We start from the raw sequence: 19,522 nt of genomic DNA, 5'->3' as shown, positions 1-19,522 counted from the left end.
CCACTACATTCCCGGCACTTCCAGGCCCCAGACAAAAATCCCATCCCTCGGGGATCTCCCATTCTGGTGGGGAAATGGATAGTACAGAAAAGTACAAAAAAAGTGTCTCATGTCAAATAGGGAGTTGAGAGGAGAGTGCCAAGGGGAAGGCAGAGAGGTTTGCAATTTTAAATAAGGTAGTCAGGGAAGGCCTTTCTGAGAAGAGGGTTGTGTAAAAAAAAAAAAAAAAAAAAAAAAAAAAAAAAAAAAAAAAACTGAACTGAAGTCATTATTATTCCTAAAATACTAGACTTGTTACAATTGGAAAATCAGCATTAGAGACTATTTGGTCCAAGTCCTCCACTTTGCAGACGAGGAAGCTGAGCCTCAGGGGCAGAGGCTGGGGAGTGGTGAGGAGGCGACTTGCCCACAGTTATCTGCATAGATGGCGGGATGGGGACCCAGGTGTCCTAGCTCCCAGGCACGGCTCTTTCCCCATCTGCATGCTGCACGGGCAGCAAAGCTCCAACTTCCCACAGTGCCCAATCTCTGCCAAACAGGTGCAGTAAATAAAAAGGCTCAGTCTCAAAGAGATGATGAGAGATACTATAAAATGTTTATGGGCCAGACTGGTGGTCAGCATGCCCTCCTCTGCACAACACTCCCAAACAAGTGGCCATAAGGGCTTTACGGTGACCAGCCACCTCACTGACTGGCTCAGCCACTGTCTTCAGACTCTTCACCATTCTAGCATCTTGCTCCAATCCTGCCTCCCTAAGGTGACTGAGTTGCCATCTTGCCAAGATGACTATAGCCAGAGCAGGGCTTCCGGAAAGAAGTCCCTTGTGACATGGCACTCGTGCCCCCTACATTCAGGCTGTGTACTGAGGAAATGCTGGGACCTGGGCAAGAGGGAAGCCCTTATGGGCTGCAATCAGCACTGAAGAGGTCGCTGGTCATCACCCGCTGGAGGTGGTCAGAGCCCTCAGCTGCTGAGGATGCTTTCCCAGCGGTGGAAATGGAGAAACACATTCAACTAACCCTGTCTGCCTCTGAGCATTGGGGAAGGTGCCATTGACTCCCAGGTATCCAGGCAGCTGCCCATGTATGCACTGCAGAGCCAAACATCCTGCCCTGCTCTGGTTCTCTCATTCACAGCACTCATCCTAGAATTCAGCGAGCCAGCAAAGGAGCCAGGATCCCTATGCTTTCTTCTCCCTCCAGGCCGTCCTCTAGTGCACACAGTAATAGGGTTGTCGGAATGCTACCCCAGAACCCACGAAAGGATTCCTAAGGGGACCCTGATCACACCTGCCCATCAACCCAAAACAGGGTGGAGGGTGTAGGGGAGCCAGGAGCCTGCCTTGGATCTCTGGGGAGTTGTCTGGTCATCTGCCTTCCGTAGGTCAGTAGTGCTGTAGAGAACTCTGTCTGGCCCAGGTGAATATCTAACCCCCTGGGATGGATGCTGGCAACTCTCTCCTTCAATGACCTTTCAAATAGCTGCCAGTGTTATACTTGAAGGCCAGAGGGAATGACAGCCCCTAGATGGCCTCCGCCTCTTGGCTCAGTTCTTTCCCTCTCTCTCGCCCGTGTGTGTATATATACATATATTTTTTTCTTTTTTCTTTTTTTAAAGTATGTGTATGTCCTTTAACTCTAGTCCTAATGCCACCTCCTCCACAAAGCTGCAGTCACCCAACTAGATGACACCTCTCTTTGCTCTGAGTTCAGCGTTTGTATATTCAGGTGGAGTTTGTTCGATAATCACTGAGGGAAATGCCTTCCCTTCCCTAGGAAATGATAAGCTCCTGGAGGTTCTATCGGTATTTTAAGCATGTTCCTACATTCCCGAGCCTACGCGGAGCGTAATGCCTTCACAGAGCAGGCATTTCATAAATATTAGATGAATCAGTTAATTAATGAATTAACTTGCCTTAGTAACTTGTTCTATTATCTAAATCCCTTCTTAGTCTGAGAGACAGTCTTTCCCTTGCCTGAGCTAAATCTTTCTGCCTAATTTCAAACTATTGCTCTCCACTTGCTCTGTCCTCAGTGGAAATGTCTTCTTGACCATCCATCCCCAGGGCATAGCCCTGCACACTTGGCCACCCCTCAGCCCCTCCTCCCTCGCAGAACTTCCCAGCTCCTTGCTTTGTGCACACATTCCCCTCTGCGGCCCCCATGATTGCTGTGACTCCCCGTGTCCATAGGGCTCTTTAGTAAAAGAAGCCAACTCTGGTGCTAGGACAGCAAGGGCCTAACCCCCAGGGAGGACCAAGGGAGAAGCTCTCGTCTCCAAAATTCCAGCAGAAATACAGCATCTTGAGGAATAACATAGAAACACCTCTTTCCTAGATGAACCTCCATCCTGTGTGCTCCCTACCCTTTGCCTACCTCACAGGTAAACTTCTAAGATCATCCCAGGATATGATATTCAGACATATGTTCTTTCGTTTACTGTACTTACCCAACAAGCATTTTATTGGACACCTACAATTTGCTGGGTAAATAAATTACTGCTCTAAAGGAGCTCCCAGACTCCCAGGAAAGGTGGTAAAGCAAAAGCTACCGCTCTGCCGCATGGTCAGCGCCATGATCATAGTGTGGGCCAGGTGCCTACAGGGCTATGCAGGCGCGGGCAGGCTTCCCAGAAGAGGTGGCATTGGAGCAGGGTCTGAAAGGATGAGGAAGGGTTTCCCAGGAGGCTTACCAGGCTGTAGCTTTGGGCCTTTATGGGAAGGAGCAGACCATAACTGGTTCTGTTGGGTCCCCCAAAGCGGGTGGCACATTGGGACCTCTGCAAGAATTCCACCAAAAAGTCCAAAGAGGCCAGAGGCCTAGATATGATCTGGGGACCAAACAAGTAGAGGTGAGGGTGGTTCAGCAGAGCCCAACAGAGGAATCTCTGGGAAGTCTCAGCAATGGGCATTTGGCAGCCAGGGTTCCAGACAAAATCTGTCTGGATATCCAAGACTCAGCAAACCACTCAGAATACTGAGGAGGCCCCAACCCAGATTGCAGAGGCAGCCAGCCATTGGGATGGGGACATCCAGACAACGACCAGAACCCCAGAAAACCTGGCTGAACATAAGACCTGAATTTGGGCGCAGGTGGATCTGGAATGAGATGGGTCAAAAACCAGCCATTGGGCCAGGAGCACACGTTGGTGGGAGGTTAGAAGGACAAATGCCCAGCTATGCTTACCCAGGCACGGGCTGAGGCTTGGAGCAATGGGCACTGCTAGAGCCCCTGTGGCTGGAGTAAAGGGTAAGGTAGGAGATGACACTGGGAAAGTCAGTTAAGGGCCCTGCTGAGAGGTATGGCTCTCACCCTATTTAGGCAACGCTCCTCCTAAATGTCCTTCCACCTAGAGCTGGTGAGCAAGACCTTTCCCAGTAACCAAAGGTCTTCCAAGTCCACACCTGGCCACTCCACAGGGGCAGCTCCCTACTGAGCCCTGAAAATCTTTGGGGTACAGAGAGAAACTTGGGCATGCATAGGAAGCCACCTATCCTTTTCCCCTCAGAGCGTCCCCAACCCCCTTCCCCTGTCCCCCTTCACACCCCCTACATGCTCCCAACCCCACCCCCGTGGCCACTCAGGGTGGACCTAGGGTAGAGAGTAGCAGGCTTCCCAGGAGGGGTGGGGCTGGTGCCTGGGAGAAGGCCAGAGGACTGTGGACAGCCCTGTAATTTAATTATTTGACTGCAGAAAGGAGATCTCATCTGCTTGGCGCTCATCCTTGTTAAGCTAATTGTCTGTCTCCTTCTCCGTCCTCTCCCCCCACTTGCTGGGGAAGTCGCTGTGGCCTAATTGAGTTATCATAAAGATAATGGCTGACGCTCTCGCCAGAGCTGATAAAGGAGGATCCCTCAGCGGCTCAGGCTCCAGATAACCCTCCCCTACCCCCAGGGGCTGAGATATGGGTGATGGGGGTGGGGAGGGTAAGCGGGATCTCGGTGAGGGGGGAGGCTGTGTGATGACGCTTCGCCAGAGAAGTCTAACCAACTGGTATCTCAAAGAACAGGGCATGCTCTCTGCTCTTTCTACCACCCAAGGGGAGCTCATTTACGAAGCAAAAGGATGTCTGTTCTGGGCTGGTTTGGGACTCTCTCCTAGAGGCAACCAGGCAGCCTGAGGGAGAAAGCTTGGAGTTGGGAGACAGACAGATTAGGTCTCAAATCACACTGTCACCTCTTATGAGCTGGGCGACCTAGCGCAAATTACTTAGCTCTGGACCTCCGTTTTCCCATCTTTAAAATGGAGAGAGTTTAAGCTCACATCGCATCATTGGTGGGAGGATTCAGTGAGATGGTGTGTGGGATACAGCAACTGACACGACCAGTCTCGGGAGCTTCCACCAGCCTGTCCTGATGTTACTTGATGACAATGGAAAGGGCTGGGTGGCCGGTGGGGCCTCTGCAGGAGGAGACCAGAGTACAGCACCCTGATTTTAGGCAAGCAGCTCCAGGGCATGCCTGGGGGCGAGTCCCAGCGTTCCTCCCCAGCCACATCAGGGGCACACCTTCTCAACCGACCCGGCCCCCAGAGAGCTGTGAGATGCATCACTGGGTTGAGACAGTGGGCGTAGGGGCGCTGAGGAATGGCAGGGAAATGGGGGTGAAAGCTGAGCCGTCCGATGCAAGTTGCAAGGCACATGAAGCATCACCCTTCAAGTTCTAGGACAAATCTGAAGGTCAGGATTCATGCAGGCCAGTCGAAAGCCCTGAACAGAGCCAGTAGGTCCAGGCCGGTATGGGAAGGGGGACTGGAGGCAGGGGACAATGGCAGGACACCCCAAGAGATTCTGCATGTACAAGAGAACAAGGCAGCCGTACCCCGAGGGATCTCTGTTCACAGCCTACCCCGGGCGAGGCAGGCGAGGCAGTGCTGCTGGCCAGGCTGGGGAGTCGGGGCCTGACCGCAGCCTTCCCCTTGCCCTCCCAGTGCCCCCTCTGATCCAGCCATTCGAGTTCCCACCTGCCTCCATCGGCCAGCTGCTCTACGTCCCCTGTGTGGTGTCCTCGGGGGACATGCCCATCCGCATCACCTGGAGAAAGGACGGACAGGTGATCATCTCAGGCTCAGGTGTGACCATCGAGAGCAAGGAGTTCATGAGCTCCCTGCAGATCTCCAGCGTCTCCCTCAAGCACAACGGCAACTACACGTGCATTGCCAGCAACGCAGCGGCCACCGTGAGCCGGGAACGCCAGCTCATCGTGCGCGGTGAGTGGAGACAGGCCGGTGGTGGGCAAGGGGGAGTCCAGCTCTGTCTGCCGCTAAAAGCCTCTCTAGGTTTCAGGTTTAAATCACAGGCGTATGAAAGGGTGGCTCTGGCAGGTGCCTTAAAGACGACGCCGAGGTGCAAACCTCTTACTTTCCAGGACAGGAAACCGAGGCTCTGTGAGGGGAAGACGCTTGCTCAGTTAGTCACTGGCAAACTCAGAATTGGAACTCAGAACTCCCAACTCCCAACCCAGTACTCAGCAAAAACTCTCAGCGTCTCTGGTTTGGGGACTGCCTGGTCCCGACTTTAGGATAGTCCAGAAGGGGCTGCCACTGCATGGAAGGCGCCCAAAGCCCCAGAAGACCTGTCAGAGACTGGTGACCTATCTCTCCCCCTCTCCTCCTTTCTGCAGTGCCCCCTCGATTCGTGGTGCAGCCTAACAACCAGGATGGCATCTATGGCAAAGCTGGTGTGCTCAACTGTTCTGTGGACGGCTACCCCCCACCCAAGGTCATGTGGAAGCATGCCAAGGGTAAGCCCTGGTCAGCCAGCAACTCCGAGTGGCCAGGGATGGGGAGCAGAGGGTGCTGATAAGACTTGGGTCTGGTCCCTACACACAAACCCGACCCGTGGGTGGGAACCCTGGGTTCTGAGTTTTAAGGAGCCCCCAGGCTATACCCGATCTGGAGGGCCTGTGGGTCAGGGACAACTGTAATGCTGACTGAGTTTCCTCTTGCTGCCACAGATTCACCTCTCCCCTCCCCCTCCTGCTCTAGAAGGCAGAGTACATCGCTCTCCCCACACCCACCCTGCGCACCTTGCTCTTAGGGTCCCTGAGCCACATGAAACCCTACTTCTCACCAATTATTCTGGGTTGTTGGAGACCAATTTAATCCCAAGGATGCTTTTGGTATCTAACTAAGCCCCATGCCAACCTCTTGTCTAGATTGTGTCCAGGGCTGACATTAGGGGAGTGGAAGGAGGTGCCCAAAGCATCCCCTTGGAGGATGGCGGCCCTTCTTCCCAGGCCTGGCTGCCTAAGACCAGGCAATTGCCAGTTGAGGGACGTCTTCCCTTTGCCTGTTGCCAAGTGGCTCAAACACAACTCTTTAGTCCTCTCGGAGGAATTTACCTCAAAGAAGCTCAGTGCCAAGGTGGGCATTGAGCCGAGGCCCCCAACTCCATCTTCTTATGCAGAGCTGGAGCAGGACCAGCTCTCCATGAGGGTCTTTCCTGTTGCCCAGAAAACAGGAGCTGTGTGGGCTCCTAGCACTTTGGGGGTACTACAAAATGGCCCTACATGGGCAAGAGAAAGGTATCGAGGCCATTCCTTGGGGCATTCCAATGCACCCAGCTCACTCCCTAACTGCTGCCCACTTCCAGGAAGCGGGAGCCCCCAGCAGTACCACCCGGTGCCCCTCACCGGCCGCATTCAGATCCTGCCCAACAGCTCACTGCTGATCCGCCACGTTCTGGAGGAGGACATCGGCTACTACCTCTGCCAGGCCAGCAACGGCGTGGGCACCGACATCAGCAAGTCCATGTTCCTCACTGTCAAGAGTGAGTCCTGCCCCTGCGCAGCCCTCCCAGCACCCCTGAGCACAGGCTCGGGCCCATCTCGCACACACCCTGCCTCCATCTTGGTTTCCATCATTCCATCTGTGCAGGGGAGGCAGGAAGGATTCCTAGTCAGAGGGTTGTGGGACTCTCAGATGGAGGATTCAAAAACACTGTCATCTAAAACACTGGCCTCCCCCTGAATGGCCCCACATCACCCAGTCATGAGAAGCTCATGATTTGCTCCTGAGATCATGCGACTTCCCGTTGACTTTGATCTGCAGGTTGCCAATTCTGTCTGAATAGTCATGGCAAACAATTTATTTCTGTTCCTTAACTCCACCTGCTTCTGTATAACCTGTTTGTGGCTTAGAAAGGAGGATACCACATATACCATGTAGGAAAAAGTCCTGTGGGCAGAAAACCTGGGTTCCGATGCCAAATCTGAGGGACTGTGTGACTTTGTGCAAGTCGCTTTACCTCTCTAGGCTCCAGTTTCCTCACCTGGGCTAGAGGTTCTTTTCCTGCCCACTCACCCCACAACATTGGTGTGAATAACACGGGAACTGAGTGTAGAAGAAGAAAGGTGCATCAGAGAAGCTGAAAGAGCAATAAACCTCACGGGAACTTGGTACCGTATCAATGACTTCTAAATCCCCAGGCATAGAGCCTGCCTTGACGGCCTTGGAAGCCCAGAATAACCTTGAATTCTGTTAAGTCACACACAGGCCTTCCTACTGGGTGAGTCTACCCATCTACACTCTTCGGAGTCCGTATAGTAGGCCCCTAGGAACCATGTCAGAAGGACAGTGTCCATCTGGCCCTACATCAGGACATGGACCACAGGTCATGGAAGACAGTGTGAAGAGCCTGTTTTAGGGTCAGACCAAACCCGGGGTGAATCTGGGATCTATGTCGTGATTAGAGTGGCCTTGATGAGTTTATCTGGCCTCACTGGAGTTCATTTTCCTGATAGACAAAATGAGTCATTAAGGCGGCCTTACTGGTTATGTGTTGTGTCAAGGGTAAGTCAGGTGATACGTGTAAAGCAACCAGTGTGGGATCTGGCACCCAGTAGGCCGGCAAAGATTTTGCCACCATGGTAGAAAGGCTACTGAGAGCAGTGCCCAGCGCTAGTCTGCCCAGCATCTCCCTGGAGTTCTTTCCTTTAAGAATCATAGCTTCTTTATCGCTTGCCAAAGCCCATGCTCAGCTCAGCACCAGACAGGGAAGCCCTGGCGATCGATGCTCAGGGAGCTTAGAGCCGGAATCCCCGCCCTGGGGAGCCGCTTGCCTCACACTATCAAAAAGCACTTTGTCCTTAATAAAACCAGGCAATCAATCTACATCCCTCAGCCAGGGAGAACTTCGCTAATTCTGCCTGTGTGAAGCAAGAGGAATTGTAGACACTTCTGGAAACATCCTTGGTATTTGATCCTTATCTCCCCACTGTTAGCAGGAAAGATGAGACTAAACTCTCAAACTTTTGCGGGGAGGGGAGGGTCTTTGCTGTTTTCTCTAAGTTAGGGGATTCCACTGAGCAATCACGGCCATGACTTTGTGGTGTGTGGTTTCTCTGTGAAGATGAGGGGACTTGGGTGACAGACAGTGCAGTGGTCAGGAGGTGGTCTGTGGAGAGCACCTAGCTCACATCAGGCTGTCCCTGAAGCCGTGGGAGTCCTACCTGCGCCTCCATTTTCCTGTCCTTTCCTCACTTCCCAACCCAGGCAGAAGCTATGAAACACTCTGAGGTATTCGGAGAAAGAACCTTTTGTAAATCCAGGACAGCCTGTGAGCAAGTGTGTGTACACACATGTGCACACACACACACACACACACACACACACACACACGTTGACCTCTGCCTCCCCTCTTCCCAAGGGAATTTCATATCACTCTAATCACTTATGGGTAGAATCTGGACCTCGTTCCTTCTTTTCTGGCCCCTTGTTATAATTTCAGCTGCCTTGCCATTTTCCTTTGCTTCCTTCCACAGTAAGGCACACGCACACTCCTTTCCTACATCTGCTCCATCTCACAAACACCTGCAGGTCACATTGCCCCACTCACTGCACGTCCACCACACGAGGTCTGCGCGGTGTCTCTCAGCACTCCCTCACTCAGCCTCCCTACAATGCCAGCTCCTCGTTCCCTACGGCCTCCCTCACACACCCTCAGCACACTTGGGGTCTCCAAACCTCACACGTGTGTGCTCCCTCAGATGGGCTTTTCCTCACGTCCTTTTTCTGTCACAAACTCCCCCTTCTATTTCAGCCCCATTCTCCCCAGAGACCTGCCCAGCCATGCTAGAGGCCTTTGTGCCACCCTGAATGCCGGCAGAAGCAGAGAAGGTAGAACCAGGGGCACTTGAGACACGAGGGCAGTCAATGTGGGCAGCTGAGCATGGCCAGGGCTTCTGTCTGGGTTTGGAGGGTCTGACTGCCCTCCTATAGCAGCCTGAACAATGCTACACAGTGGCTGGCTGCTGGAAGATGCTCCTGTGACAATGTGACAATGTTGAAAGGATGGGGCGTGGGTGCTCTTGATCTTCTCTGGGAACTTCCATTCTGCCTCCTACCACTTTTACACAGGCACACTGCTCCAGGGAACCCACCCTCCCCTTGCACATCCTCTCCTGCCTGCTCTGCCCTCTTCCTCCTTCATTCTCCCTCAACCTTCTCCCATCTCCCCAACTCTGACTTCAATTGAAAGGGCACAGGTAGGTGGGGAAGGATCTTCAGGACTTGGGCATGTGATTCCCCCATGAGATTGCCAGGGGAAAGCCATTCCTAGTCATTCCTTAGTCCATCTCAAACAGCCCACACCACCAACACTCCCCTCACCTACTTGCAGAGCTGGCCACAGAAAGACCTACTATTTGCAACACCAATTTCCAGGCTTGCCCCAATGCCTCTAACAAACTCAGGAAAATGTTGACCTACAACCTTCTCAGACCTCACACTTCTGTGAACTCTCAGAAGGCAAACTGACCTTAATCTCCACTTTGGCCAAGCAGAAGTAAGAAATTAAATACTATATCAAAGAGACTTACATCATAAAAAGTATCCAACTGTCAAATTGGAGGTTTGTGGTTGTCCTCTGTGGGGTAGTGTCCCCACATAACCCCTACAGTTTCCAATGATAACGCAACAGATTCTCACTGACCACTCACTAAACAGGTCAATAAAACCCCGTGGCTAAGAGCACAGACTTTAGAACCAGTCGGATCTGGCTTCAAATCTCAGCTCTTCTACTTGATAGCTGTGGGACCTTGGACAACGGTGTCTGTGAGCCCTGATTTCTCCTTCGTAAGTCTGCAACGATCATGCTTTCTCCTCATCGGTAAGGCTTACGTGAGACATGCACTTGAGAGAAATCAACACAGTACTTAGCACAAGCGAGGTGGTAACTGGAGGAGAGTGGAGGCAAGACGGACAGAGAGAATGAATGTGAAGTGCTTACGGGCTTTGGAAGCTAAACATTGTCTTTCTGCGGAGCTGAAAGAAGTTGACTCTTCATATCATGCACCAAACCAGAGTTCCAAGAGCCTTGGGGTCTGGTGGGAGTTGGGATTCCAGAGCTGGTTCTTAGAGAATGGCCATGTAGAACCTTTCCTTGGCGCCCCGGATTGCTAAGGGGATGTTGGAGGGGGCAAGTGGTTTTCCAAGTCCCTGGACATCCTTGCTGGCTAACAAGGAGGCGCCTCTAGCGCCCCCTCCTCCCTGACCCCCAGCGTGTTGGTGTTGGCTGAGCCCATGAGTGCCTGAGCATTTAGCCCAGCCTTGCCACCATCACAAGTACAGCCCTTGACAGTTATGCAGCTCTTTCCATACCTTTCTTGTGAAGGTTGGCAGTCAACAGCTCCTTCACAGAAAAAGGTAAAGTACTGGGTCAAGGCCATTGGGTGATATAGTCCAAGCTAATATTGGAACTTGCCTCTCTGGACTTAAAGTTTGGCAGTAAGAGCACAGACCAAGAGACAGAAGACTGGATGCTGGTCCCAGCTCAGTAACTCACTGTCTATCCCTTCCCTTCTCAGGGCCTCAGTTTCCTCATCTGTACAATAAGAGGCCTAGACTAGAATCTAGTCACTAGCTAATCCCAAGGTCCCTTCAAGCCTAAATAATCTATGATTCTATCCGTGTGTGTGTGTGTGTGTGTGTGTGTGTGTGTGTGTGTGTGTGTGGTCCTTTCAGGGCACCAGACCACTTCCCAGAACTTGGTTGAAAATAAATGTAATTAGCAGAAGAAAATGTCACGTCCACTGGGCTACCTTTTAAGTGTTTTTAAAAACAACAACAGAGCTAATGACCAAAAGGAGGAGGAGGCAATTCCTCCTCCAAATGACAGACAGTTGGGGGTGAGGGAGGAATAAAACATCTTCAGAGAGAATGCTTCACCAAGAGGCAGGTACAAAGTCAGGCTGCTTAGTCTGGGCTGCAAGGGACTGATTGTGTTTCGTTACCCCCAGCTGCGTGTCAGTGCCTCCCGGGACAGATAGTGCCCTTGTGCAGCAAGTCACCTGATTAGATAGGTCCTGTTACCTCCCCCAGTCCTCCCCTCCACTTTGTGAAGGCTCCGGTGATTGGGCCAAGGCAAAGCCCATGGCCGGTTGAAGCCAGAAGGGCTCTTTGTTTGGTCTGAGTTGTGATCTGTTTGTTGAACAAAATGCCAGACCAATTAAAGCCAGATCCAAGAACCCTCTGCAAGCACACACCCAGCTGCAGAGTCACAGGAAGGTAGGAGGGAGGAGAATAGAACCAAGAGGGAACTGGGTAGACCAGCTCACCTGCCAGTGTCTGTACAGTGTCCATCCTGTAGAGGTCAGGATGCAAAACTGGAAAGACAACTGTGTATCCAGTGATCTAAGACAATCTGGATTTCAAGTTTGCCCAAAGGAAGCTTCTCCTTGTCGGGCAGAAGCAGCACCTCCCTTAGACCCTGTGACTGGGGCTCCTACTCTAGAGGGCCTCTTCTGCTCTCCTCAGCCCCTGCCCTCCCCACAGGACAAGGAGTCTATGGCCAAAGGAAATGGTGGCCCAGAACCCACAAGTCCCTTTGTAGACTATGCTCTGGCTACCCCAGGAATTCCCTGTACGGATGCCCTGAGTCAACTTCTCAGACCTTCCAAGGCCTCTTCTCCAGTCTGTCTTCCCAAGGATGGGCCCCGACATCTGAGGGATGGCTGTTTGCAGGGCATGCAGATGGAGCCTGGATGTGTCGATCAGGAAGGCCACACCCATATCCATAAGGCACACATATTCTCAGCACACAGATGAAACTGAGGTACAGAGAGAGGCCCGGCAGCTGGCCTGAGGTTTTCTGTGTTCCCTAGTGGTAGGTCCTGTCTTTTCAGCAGACTGAAATGAAACTCCTTGCAGGCTAGGCTGGTCTTCCCTTTCCTCTGTGGTAATTCCCACTTCTGGTACTCTGCTCAGCATAGGCCCTGCCTACTTTGGCCTGCCTTGCTGGGGACTGACAGGCTGACTGACCCTCAGTCCGCAGATTTGGTCCAAATGCATGTGGGGTCACAGGTCACCCACTTGGCACACCCCTCTTACAAGTCGCCCTGATTGGGTGAGGGGGTGGGTGGGACAGACCCTCTGCTGAATCTACAAACAGTAGGGAGAGGTGATAGGAAAGCAGAGTGGGGTCAGCAGAGCAGGGCTAAGGCTGGGGCTCTGAGTCACACTGGCCTGGGGCCGACACTGGCCCTGCCCAGCTGTGGAATTTGGGGCAAGTTACTTGCTCTCTCCACTCACTCAGGTGGTGGTCCTCAGTGGTCCTCAGCTCCCTGCTCAGCGTCGGGGAGCTGAGAGAGTCCCAGCCTAGCCTGCACCAAGCTGGGGTCTCCTCTGCAGGCCAGGGGCCTGGTCTCCCAGCTTGATGAAGGAGGAAGAGGGAGGGGAAGAGGAATGAGTCATTGCCATGATTTCCATGGAGGTGATTATCCAGCTGGCTCTTTGGCCTTATTGATTTTTAGACTTCATAGAGTAAGGAGTAGCACTTGGTCTCCTGCTTCATCAAACAGAGATGAGCAGAGGAGCTACATACAGCATGTCACCAGACCAGGCTCCCCTCTGTGGCCCCCACTGAACCCTCACCAGGAGGTCTGTAGCCATGAGCTAGCCTAGGCTTGCCCCACCCCAAGCAGAACCCAGTGAGGCCAAAATGAATAGATGGCTTAAGAGACAGGAAGGTCCTGACCAGGGACATGGGAGTCCTGATTTCTTGTCCCAGTGGTCCCCCGCTACCTCCTGGGTTAACTGGGGTCAGTCACTCCCTCTCCCTGAGACTCAGTTTGTCTCTTTTCAGAGAAGTCACAACCTTTCTCTCCCTTTTCCTTCAGCCCCTAAGGCATTAACAGAGCTCAACAAATAGGTCAGGTTCTGCTGTGCCAAAGGACACCTGGCAGGACGTGTGCTGCCAGTTTCAGGACCTACCTTTCAGAAGCTGGAGCCTTTGGTGTTTCACGGTTTTCCAGAAAAAGACAGGTCTAAACCAAACAAACAAAAAATGTGGGATATCCTACAGATCTCAAGAAGCCAAGAGTATGATGCAACCTCCATTCCCAATCTGTATTGGGACAGTGCCTGTCCCAAGGGTCTCATTTGGAACCTTATCTCCTTCTCAGAGGCCATAGGCAGTGGTGGCATAAAGCTCATTGCCACCACTGCACACTCACCCCTACAGTCAGTCCCCGTGACCATGAACATGGAAGAGCTTGCAGATGGATCTGGGCTCTAAGGTGTCATTCCAGACTTTCCCTTTGTTCAGCTCCAACAGATACGAGGAATAAGAAAATTAGATGCATCACACATGCCAAGCAAGGAAAAGGTACCAGTAAACATTTTGAGTCACAAGGACTCAGGGTTATCACTGAGTACCTCAGTTTAGTAGATGAGAAAATACAGGCAGGCAAAGAGCTAAAGCAGTGCCTCCAGACCCTGTCCTAAGTGCGTAGCCCAGAACTGCTCCCCCAATAATGATTGAAGCCCCTCTGAACTGTAGGGGCAGAATAAATTGTTGGATCAGTCAAACAATAAACATGTACTTCCTGGGTAGCCCCAATGCGTCCAGCATGGTCTCAAGGTCTTAGAGAGAGACGGGCAAAATAAGTCACGATCCCTGCCCTAAGAGACTTACAAACTAGTTAGGAACTTGGAACTAACCTTTCGGAAACAAGGCGAGATTGCGCACTAAACGTCTGGCACTTACAAGTACAGTGTTGGTTCAGAGAAGGAAACACCCAGTGTGAATAGACATGGTCAGACAGAGCTTGTTAGAGGAATGGCACTTGGGTTGAACTTTACAAAATAGGTAGTGTTGAATAGGCAAAGGGAAGAAAGGAGGGCGTGCAGCTGGAAGGAACAGCATGGGCAAAGGCACTGGGCGAGGAAGCCTGTGTGGGAGGCAGCGAAGAGACCATCTGCTGGGAGAGTGGCAACCAAGGATTAGGGGGTGAGGTTGGATGGAAATAGTGACACCGAAGTCTGGATGTGGTACTCGGATCTTGAGCAAGGAATGGAGAGAAAGGGGGAATCACAGAGTCATTGTGAAGGAACCAGTACCAGCCCTAATAATGGATTGGATGAAAGGAGCCGGGAGAATCAAGGGCTTGAGGCTGAGAGATAAATATGGCGGTGCCACCAATAGAAATGGAGAAATGGGAATACTGAGATGGCATGTTTGTTTTGGTCATGTAAAGGTAGGGATGGTGGGGTACTCTAAGGCATCGGACACCGGCTGACATTCTGCTAGGATTTCTACCTAGAGCAGTGTGCTGGACCACCTCCCTCCGGTGACTCATAATTCATGGTGTGAACGCAGGTATCCTGTCCTGGGCCAGAAAGAATGAGACTGGTAGACTTCCCCAGAAGCCCAAGGCCCCACGCCATCCCTGCCCCGTTCTCAGGCTGCTCAGTCCAGGGTACCAGGCTTCCACCTGGGCCTTTCAGGTCTATGGAGACTTGAGACATGGCAAAATTGAGATTCTAAAGAAAATTTTCTTGAGCTGCTGTTGCTCATGTCCAGGCCTGCCACTGTTCATTCATTATTCAACAGTTATTGAGTACCCACTGAGTGCCTATCCCTGGGCCAGCGCTGGGGTGGGAGGTGTTAGGGGGAGGGTGTGTGCGGCCCTTGCACACTCCAGCACCTGCTTGCCTACTGCCAGCCTGTCTATGGGGCTGGGGGGAGGGGTGCAGGATGAGCTTCCCCCAGAGCAGGGAGAGGAAAGCCCACACAACCTCCCATCTTAGGAAGCCCCCTCCAGCTCTATGGAGGAGGGCAGAGTGGCCTGTCCTCCTGGGAACTCTGCACAGAGAACCTCTGTCACACAGTGAAAACTTATATTAGTTTCCTAGCACCACTGTAACAAAGAACCACAAATGGGTGGCTTAAAAGTACAGAAATTCATTCTCTCACAGTTCTGGGGGGCTAGAAAGCCAAACTCCAGGTGTCAGCAGGGCTGTGTTCTGTGTGCTGGCTCTAGCGCAGCACGCTTCCCTGCCCCTTCTGGTGACTGCCAGCAATCCTTGTGTTCCTTGGACTGCAGACACATCATGGCAGCCTTTGCCTCCATCTCGCTCGGCGTTCTCCCCGCGTGTCTTCCCATCATCTTCCCGCTGGGTGCGTCTCCTCTTCTCTGCTTATCAGGACACCACCTGTATTGGATTAAAGGCCCAGCCTACTCCAATAACATATCTTAGTCAGATCCGCAAAGACCCTATATCCAAATAATGCCATGTTCAAAGATTCCAGGGGTCAGGACTTGATGTATGTTCTGGGGAGATGCAGTTCAACCCACAACAATCCCCATAGCCAGTGATTTGTTATCTACAAATCCTTGCTTCCAGAACTGTGGAAGTCGAAATGCTCTCCTTTCCAACATCCTATAACTGCTCTTGTCCTAATCCAACCAGCCTCCTAAACAAAAACTCCCTCTTGATCAAGAGTCCACAAGCCCGGGGCCGGCCCGGTGGCTCAGGCGGTTGGAGCGCCGTGCTCCTAACTCCTAACATGGGCCAGTGGGCTCTCAACCACAAGGTTGCTAGTTCAATTCCTCGAGTCCCGCAAGGGATGGTGGGCAGCACCCCCTGCAACTAAGATTGAACACGGCACCTTGAGCTGAGCTGCTGCCGCTGAGCTCCCAGATGGCTCTGTTGGTTGGAGTGTGTCCTCTCAACCACAAGGTTGCCGGTTGGACTCCCGCAAGGGATGGTGGGCTGCGCCCCCTGCAACTAGTAAGGGCAACTGGACCTGGAGCTGAGCTGCGCCCTCCACAACTAAGACTGAAAGGACAACAACTTGAAGCTGAATGGCACCCTCCACAACTAAGATTGAAAGGATAACAATTGACTTGGGGGAAAAAAAAAAAAACCTAAATGCCTTCATCTCTCTATAAAAAAAAAAAAAAAAAAAAAAAAAAGAGTCCACAAGCCCAACCTCTCCTGTGCAGGAGTCAGCAAATTGGGCCTAGGGCTGAATCTGGCCAGCAGCCTATTTGGCTGGAACCCAGCCACGCCCATTCTTCATATCCCATTGTCCATGATTGCTTTCAAGCTACAGAGACAAAGCTGAGTTGTTGCAGTGGAGACCTATTACCTGCAAAACCTAAAATATTTACTACCCAGCCCTTTGCAGACAAAGTTCATCAACCCCAGCTCTAGGGCATTCATAGCAATGATCCGGAAATACCTTCTAAGTAATTAAAGAAAGATGGCACTGTCTCCTTTTGTTTCTGAAAGGATTCCAATGGTCAGGGTCATTTCAGAGTTGAGTGTTCTCTCATCTCTAGAAATAAATATGCTATCCACCTCCTAGGGTTGGAGGGGTGAGTTTAATGAGATAGTTCATGTAAAACACTAACTGAGGTGCATGGCACATAATAAGCATTCGACAAATGTTAGCTATTTTAATTATTACTATCATTTCCACAACATTTTGAGGAGATTAGAAGACCAAAGACAGGGAGAGGACCAGATCCCCACCCTCACTTGAAAATACTCCCCACCTCCTGCTCTTCTACTCCTTGGTAAGCAGCCAAGCGAGGAACTGACTGCTCCCACTTTACAGCTGGAGAAAGCAAGGCCTGATGAATTTGAGGGTCTCAACTGGGCCCACCAGGCAGCAGAAGCAGGCTGCAGTCCACGTCTCATAGGTCCCACCATACCCCAACTCCCCTCACACACACACTTCTTGCCTCTTCCGTCCCCCATGTATACAGGCAGTGGACAGCTAGGGTCCCATGAGCCCCCAGCTCCCCAGGCACCTCCCCACCAGCTCTCAGAGCTGGGTTGATTGCTTCCATGCAATTTGAATTAATCTCATGCTTCAGGTGGAGCTTGGCTAATCAGGGGAGACAAGAAGCCGAAGTGGGTGCAATCAAATTAACAACGCCCTGGCTCTTTAAGAAGGGAAAACAAAGCAGGCACCAGAAGGCACCCCCACCGCCAGCCCTTCCCCAGGGAAAGCCTGGAGCTGCTGCCAGGACTGAGCGCAAAGAGCTTCTCCCAACCCACAGCCCCACCCCAGGCCGACCACCCCACATGCCAACAATGCCCCTTTGTGGCGGCTTATCTCACTCTGCCAAACAGAGCTACAGTTCTTGTCAGGATCTTGTTAACAAGGAGCATAGACATAAGCCTTTGGGGGGAGGGAGGGAAGCGGGTTGGTTGAGGGTAAGGAGGGGGCCCCTTCACTTAGAGTGGGCACGTGTAAACAAAAAAGACACAAAAAGCAGATGAAGGCCTCTGAGCTGGGAGGCTCCTTTCCCCCCTGCTGAGGTGAGTTTGCAAAGCTCTCAGGAGCCTTCAGGTCAGCTGCCATCCCCTGGAAAAGCCTCTCCCAGCAGGCAAGGAGGAGGACATCTAGAAAAGCATTTTAGCCTGCCCAGAGAGAGCATCCCTTTTAGCAAAAAAGCTCTATAAGACTCATAGAGAGATTTCAGGTAGACTCTCGGAAGGACTTCCTAAAAAAGTAACATCCCTTCCTTGGGGATGGTGAAGAACACCAGAGCTTTGCTGCCTTTCTTCCAGTCTTATTGGCTTTGAGGTCAGTCCTGCCCGAGGCAGAGGAAGGACCAGAGAGCATCTACTAGAATGGGAGGTGGAAGAGGAGGGAGATCCAGCCCTGTGTGAGAATCACCTGGGCTGGGGGTGGCTCTTAAGGAATGCTGATGCCTAGGCCCCGCCTGGGTCAGTTAAATCAGAGCCTGGGGGTGGGGTCTGCGCAATAAGATTTTTAAAAAACTTCCCAAGTAATTCTTACGTATAGCCAAGCCTGAGAACCTCCTCAATCCCCTCCCTCAGGCCATCCACCTAAAAGAATAGACTAATTTCTTGGTCTCCTGGTTTCCAGACCAATCTTCTTCCCCCCAAATTTGGCTGCATTTCTCTTTACAGAAGCTGGGCTCTTTGTACTCCTATTCCTGGTGTCCTTTTCTAACCAGTGTCACATCGTGTATAAAATCACAGATGCATTGGATGAGTGCTGGCTCTGCCTCTTACTAGCTGTGTGATCTCAGGCAATTTACTTCTCTAAGCCTCAGTTTCCCCATTTGTAAAGTGGGAGTAAAAATAGCGTTGCTGTGAGGATTAAGTGAGTTAATGCATTAAAAGAATGCAGAACAGTGCCTAGAACATAGTAAGTTCTCAATAATGTAAACGACTATCATTCTTACATCCTCAGGTCCTCAGGCCCCGTGAATGGGGTGAAGGTGTGCCCCAAGCTTCCTTTTAGAATGCAACATTCCACTCCTCTTTCGTATTTTTTTAAAAATTTTTATTGGGGAATATTGGGGGACAGTGTGTTTCCCCAGGGCCCAGCAGCTCCAAGTCGTTGTCCTTCAATCTAGTTGTGGAGGGCGCAGCTCAGCTCCAAGTCCAGTCGCCGTTTTCAATCTTTAGTTGCAGGGGGCGCAGCCCACCATCCCATGTGGGAATTGAACCCACAACCTTGCTGTTAAGAGCTCGAGCTCTAATCAACTGAGCCATCTGGCCGCCCCTCCTCTTTTGCATTTTATCATGCCTCTCCCAATAGCCAGTGGCTTTCCCATCCTATTTTTTGCACATTCTCATTCCCACACATACTATCACTCTCCTTTGGGTATTCATAACTGATCTTCTGTCCCTGGTAACTTGGGGACTTGTCAGAAACACCTACTGAGGTCCAATCACCAGGCAGAAGAGAGGGAGGGAGACAGAAACACAGAAAGCCTGACTCACCATCCTCCTAACTCCAGCCCCCAGCCCCTGCCTGGCCTGGACCACCCCGTCCCTACAACCCTACTCTAGTTTTCAGCCTCCTTCGGCAGTCCCAAGATTCAGCCACACTCTCTTATTCCCATGCAGCTTCCCAGTCCTGGGACAAACCCCAAGATGGGAGAAAAATCAACCAGGCAGAAGGAGGCTAGACTAAAACCAGAGAAAAGGGCACCAGTGAACTGTCAAGGGACCTGGGGCCTTGTGTCCTTTCTGGCACTTACCAGCTGTGCCACTTCAGACAAATCCCTTAGCGTCTCTGAGCCTTCACTTCCTCGTAGGCATAGTAAGAGCTAATAGCCTGCAGGCCGCGTCCTTAACAAGAAAGTGTTCCTCACAGAGGATATTCTGGTGCTATGTAAACTACAGTGAGCAGCTCAGCCCAGCTTCTGAGGTGGGACCTAGAGAAGGGGAAAGCTGGAGGAGCAAGGGAGGGGCCAAATAGGTGCAGAGTCAAGGATTCCCAGGACTCCATCTCCAAGACTGAAGGGTT

General features: G+C 51.8%; 1 protein-coding gene across 3 annotated transcripts in view; it reads left to right on the top strand.

Annotated features, from left to right (window-relative positions):
• Window positions 1-19,522, top strand: part of DSCAML1 (DS cell adhesion molecule like 1) — a 349,917-nt gene that overhangs the window by 272,043 nt on the left and 58,352 nt on the right. For all 3 annotated transcript variants that reach the window (XM_081062533.1, XM_081062532.1, XM_081062534.1), the window contains 3 exons: window positions 4,930-5,208; window positions 5,622-5,741; window positions 6,593-6,769. In XM_081062533.1, the coding sequence (XP_080918659.1) occupies window positions 4,930-5,208; window positions 5,622-5,741; window positions 6,593-6,769 (576 nt within the window). The remainder of the gene's footprint in view (window positions 1-4,929; window positions 5,209-5,621; window positions 5,742-6,592; window positions 6,770-19,522) is intronic.

Source organism: Rhinolophus hipposideros, assembly GCF_964194185.1.
Source record: "Rhinolophus hipposideros genome assembly, chromosome: 10".
Taxonomy (NCBI): Eukaryota; Metazoa; Chordata; class Mammalia; order Chiroptera; family Rhinolophidae; genus Rhinolophus; species Rhinolophus hipposideros.
This window is presented reverse-complemented; position numbering and strand designations above follow the sequence as displayed.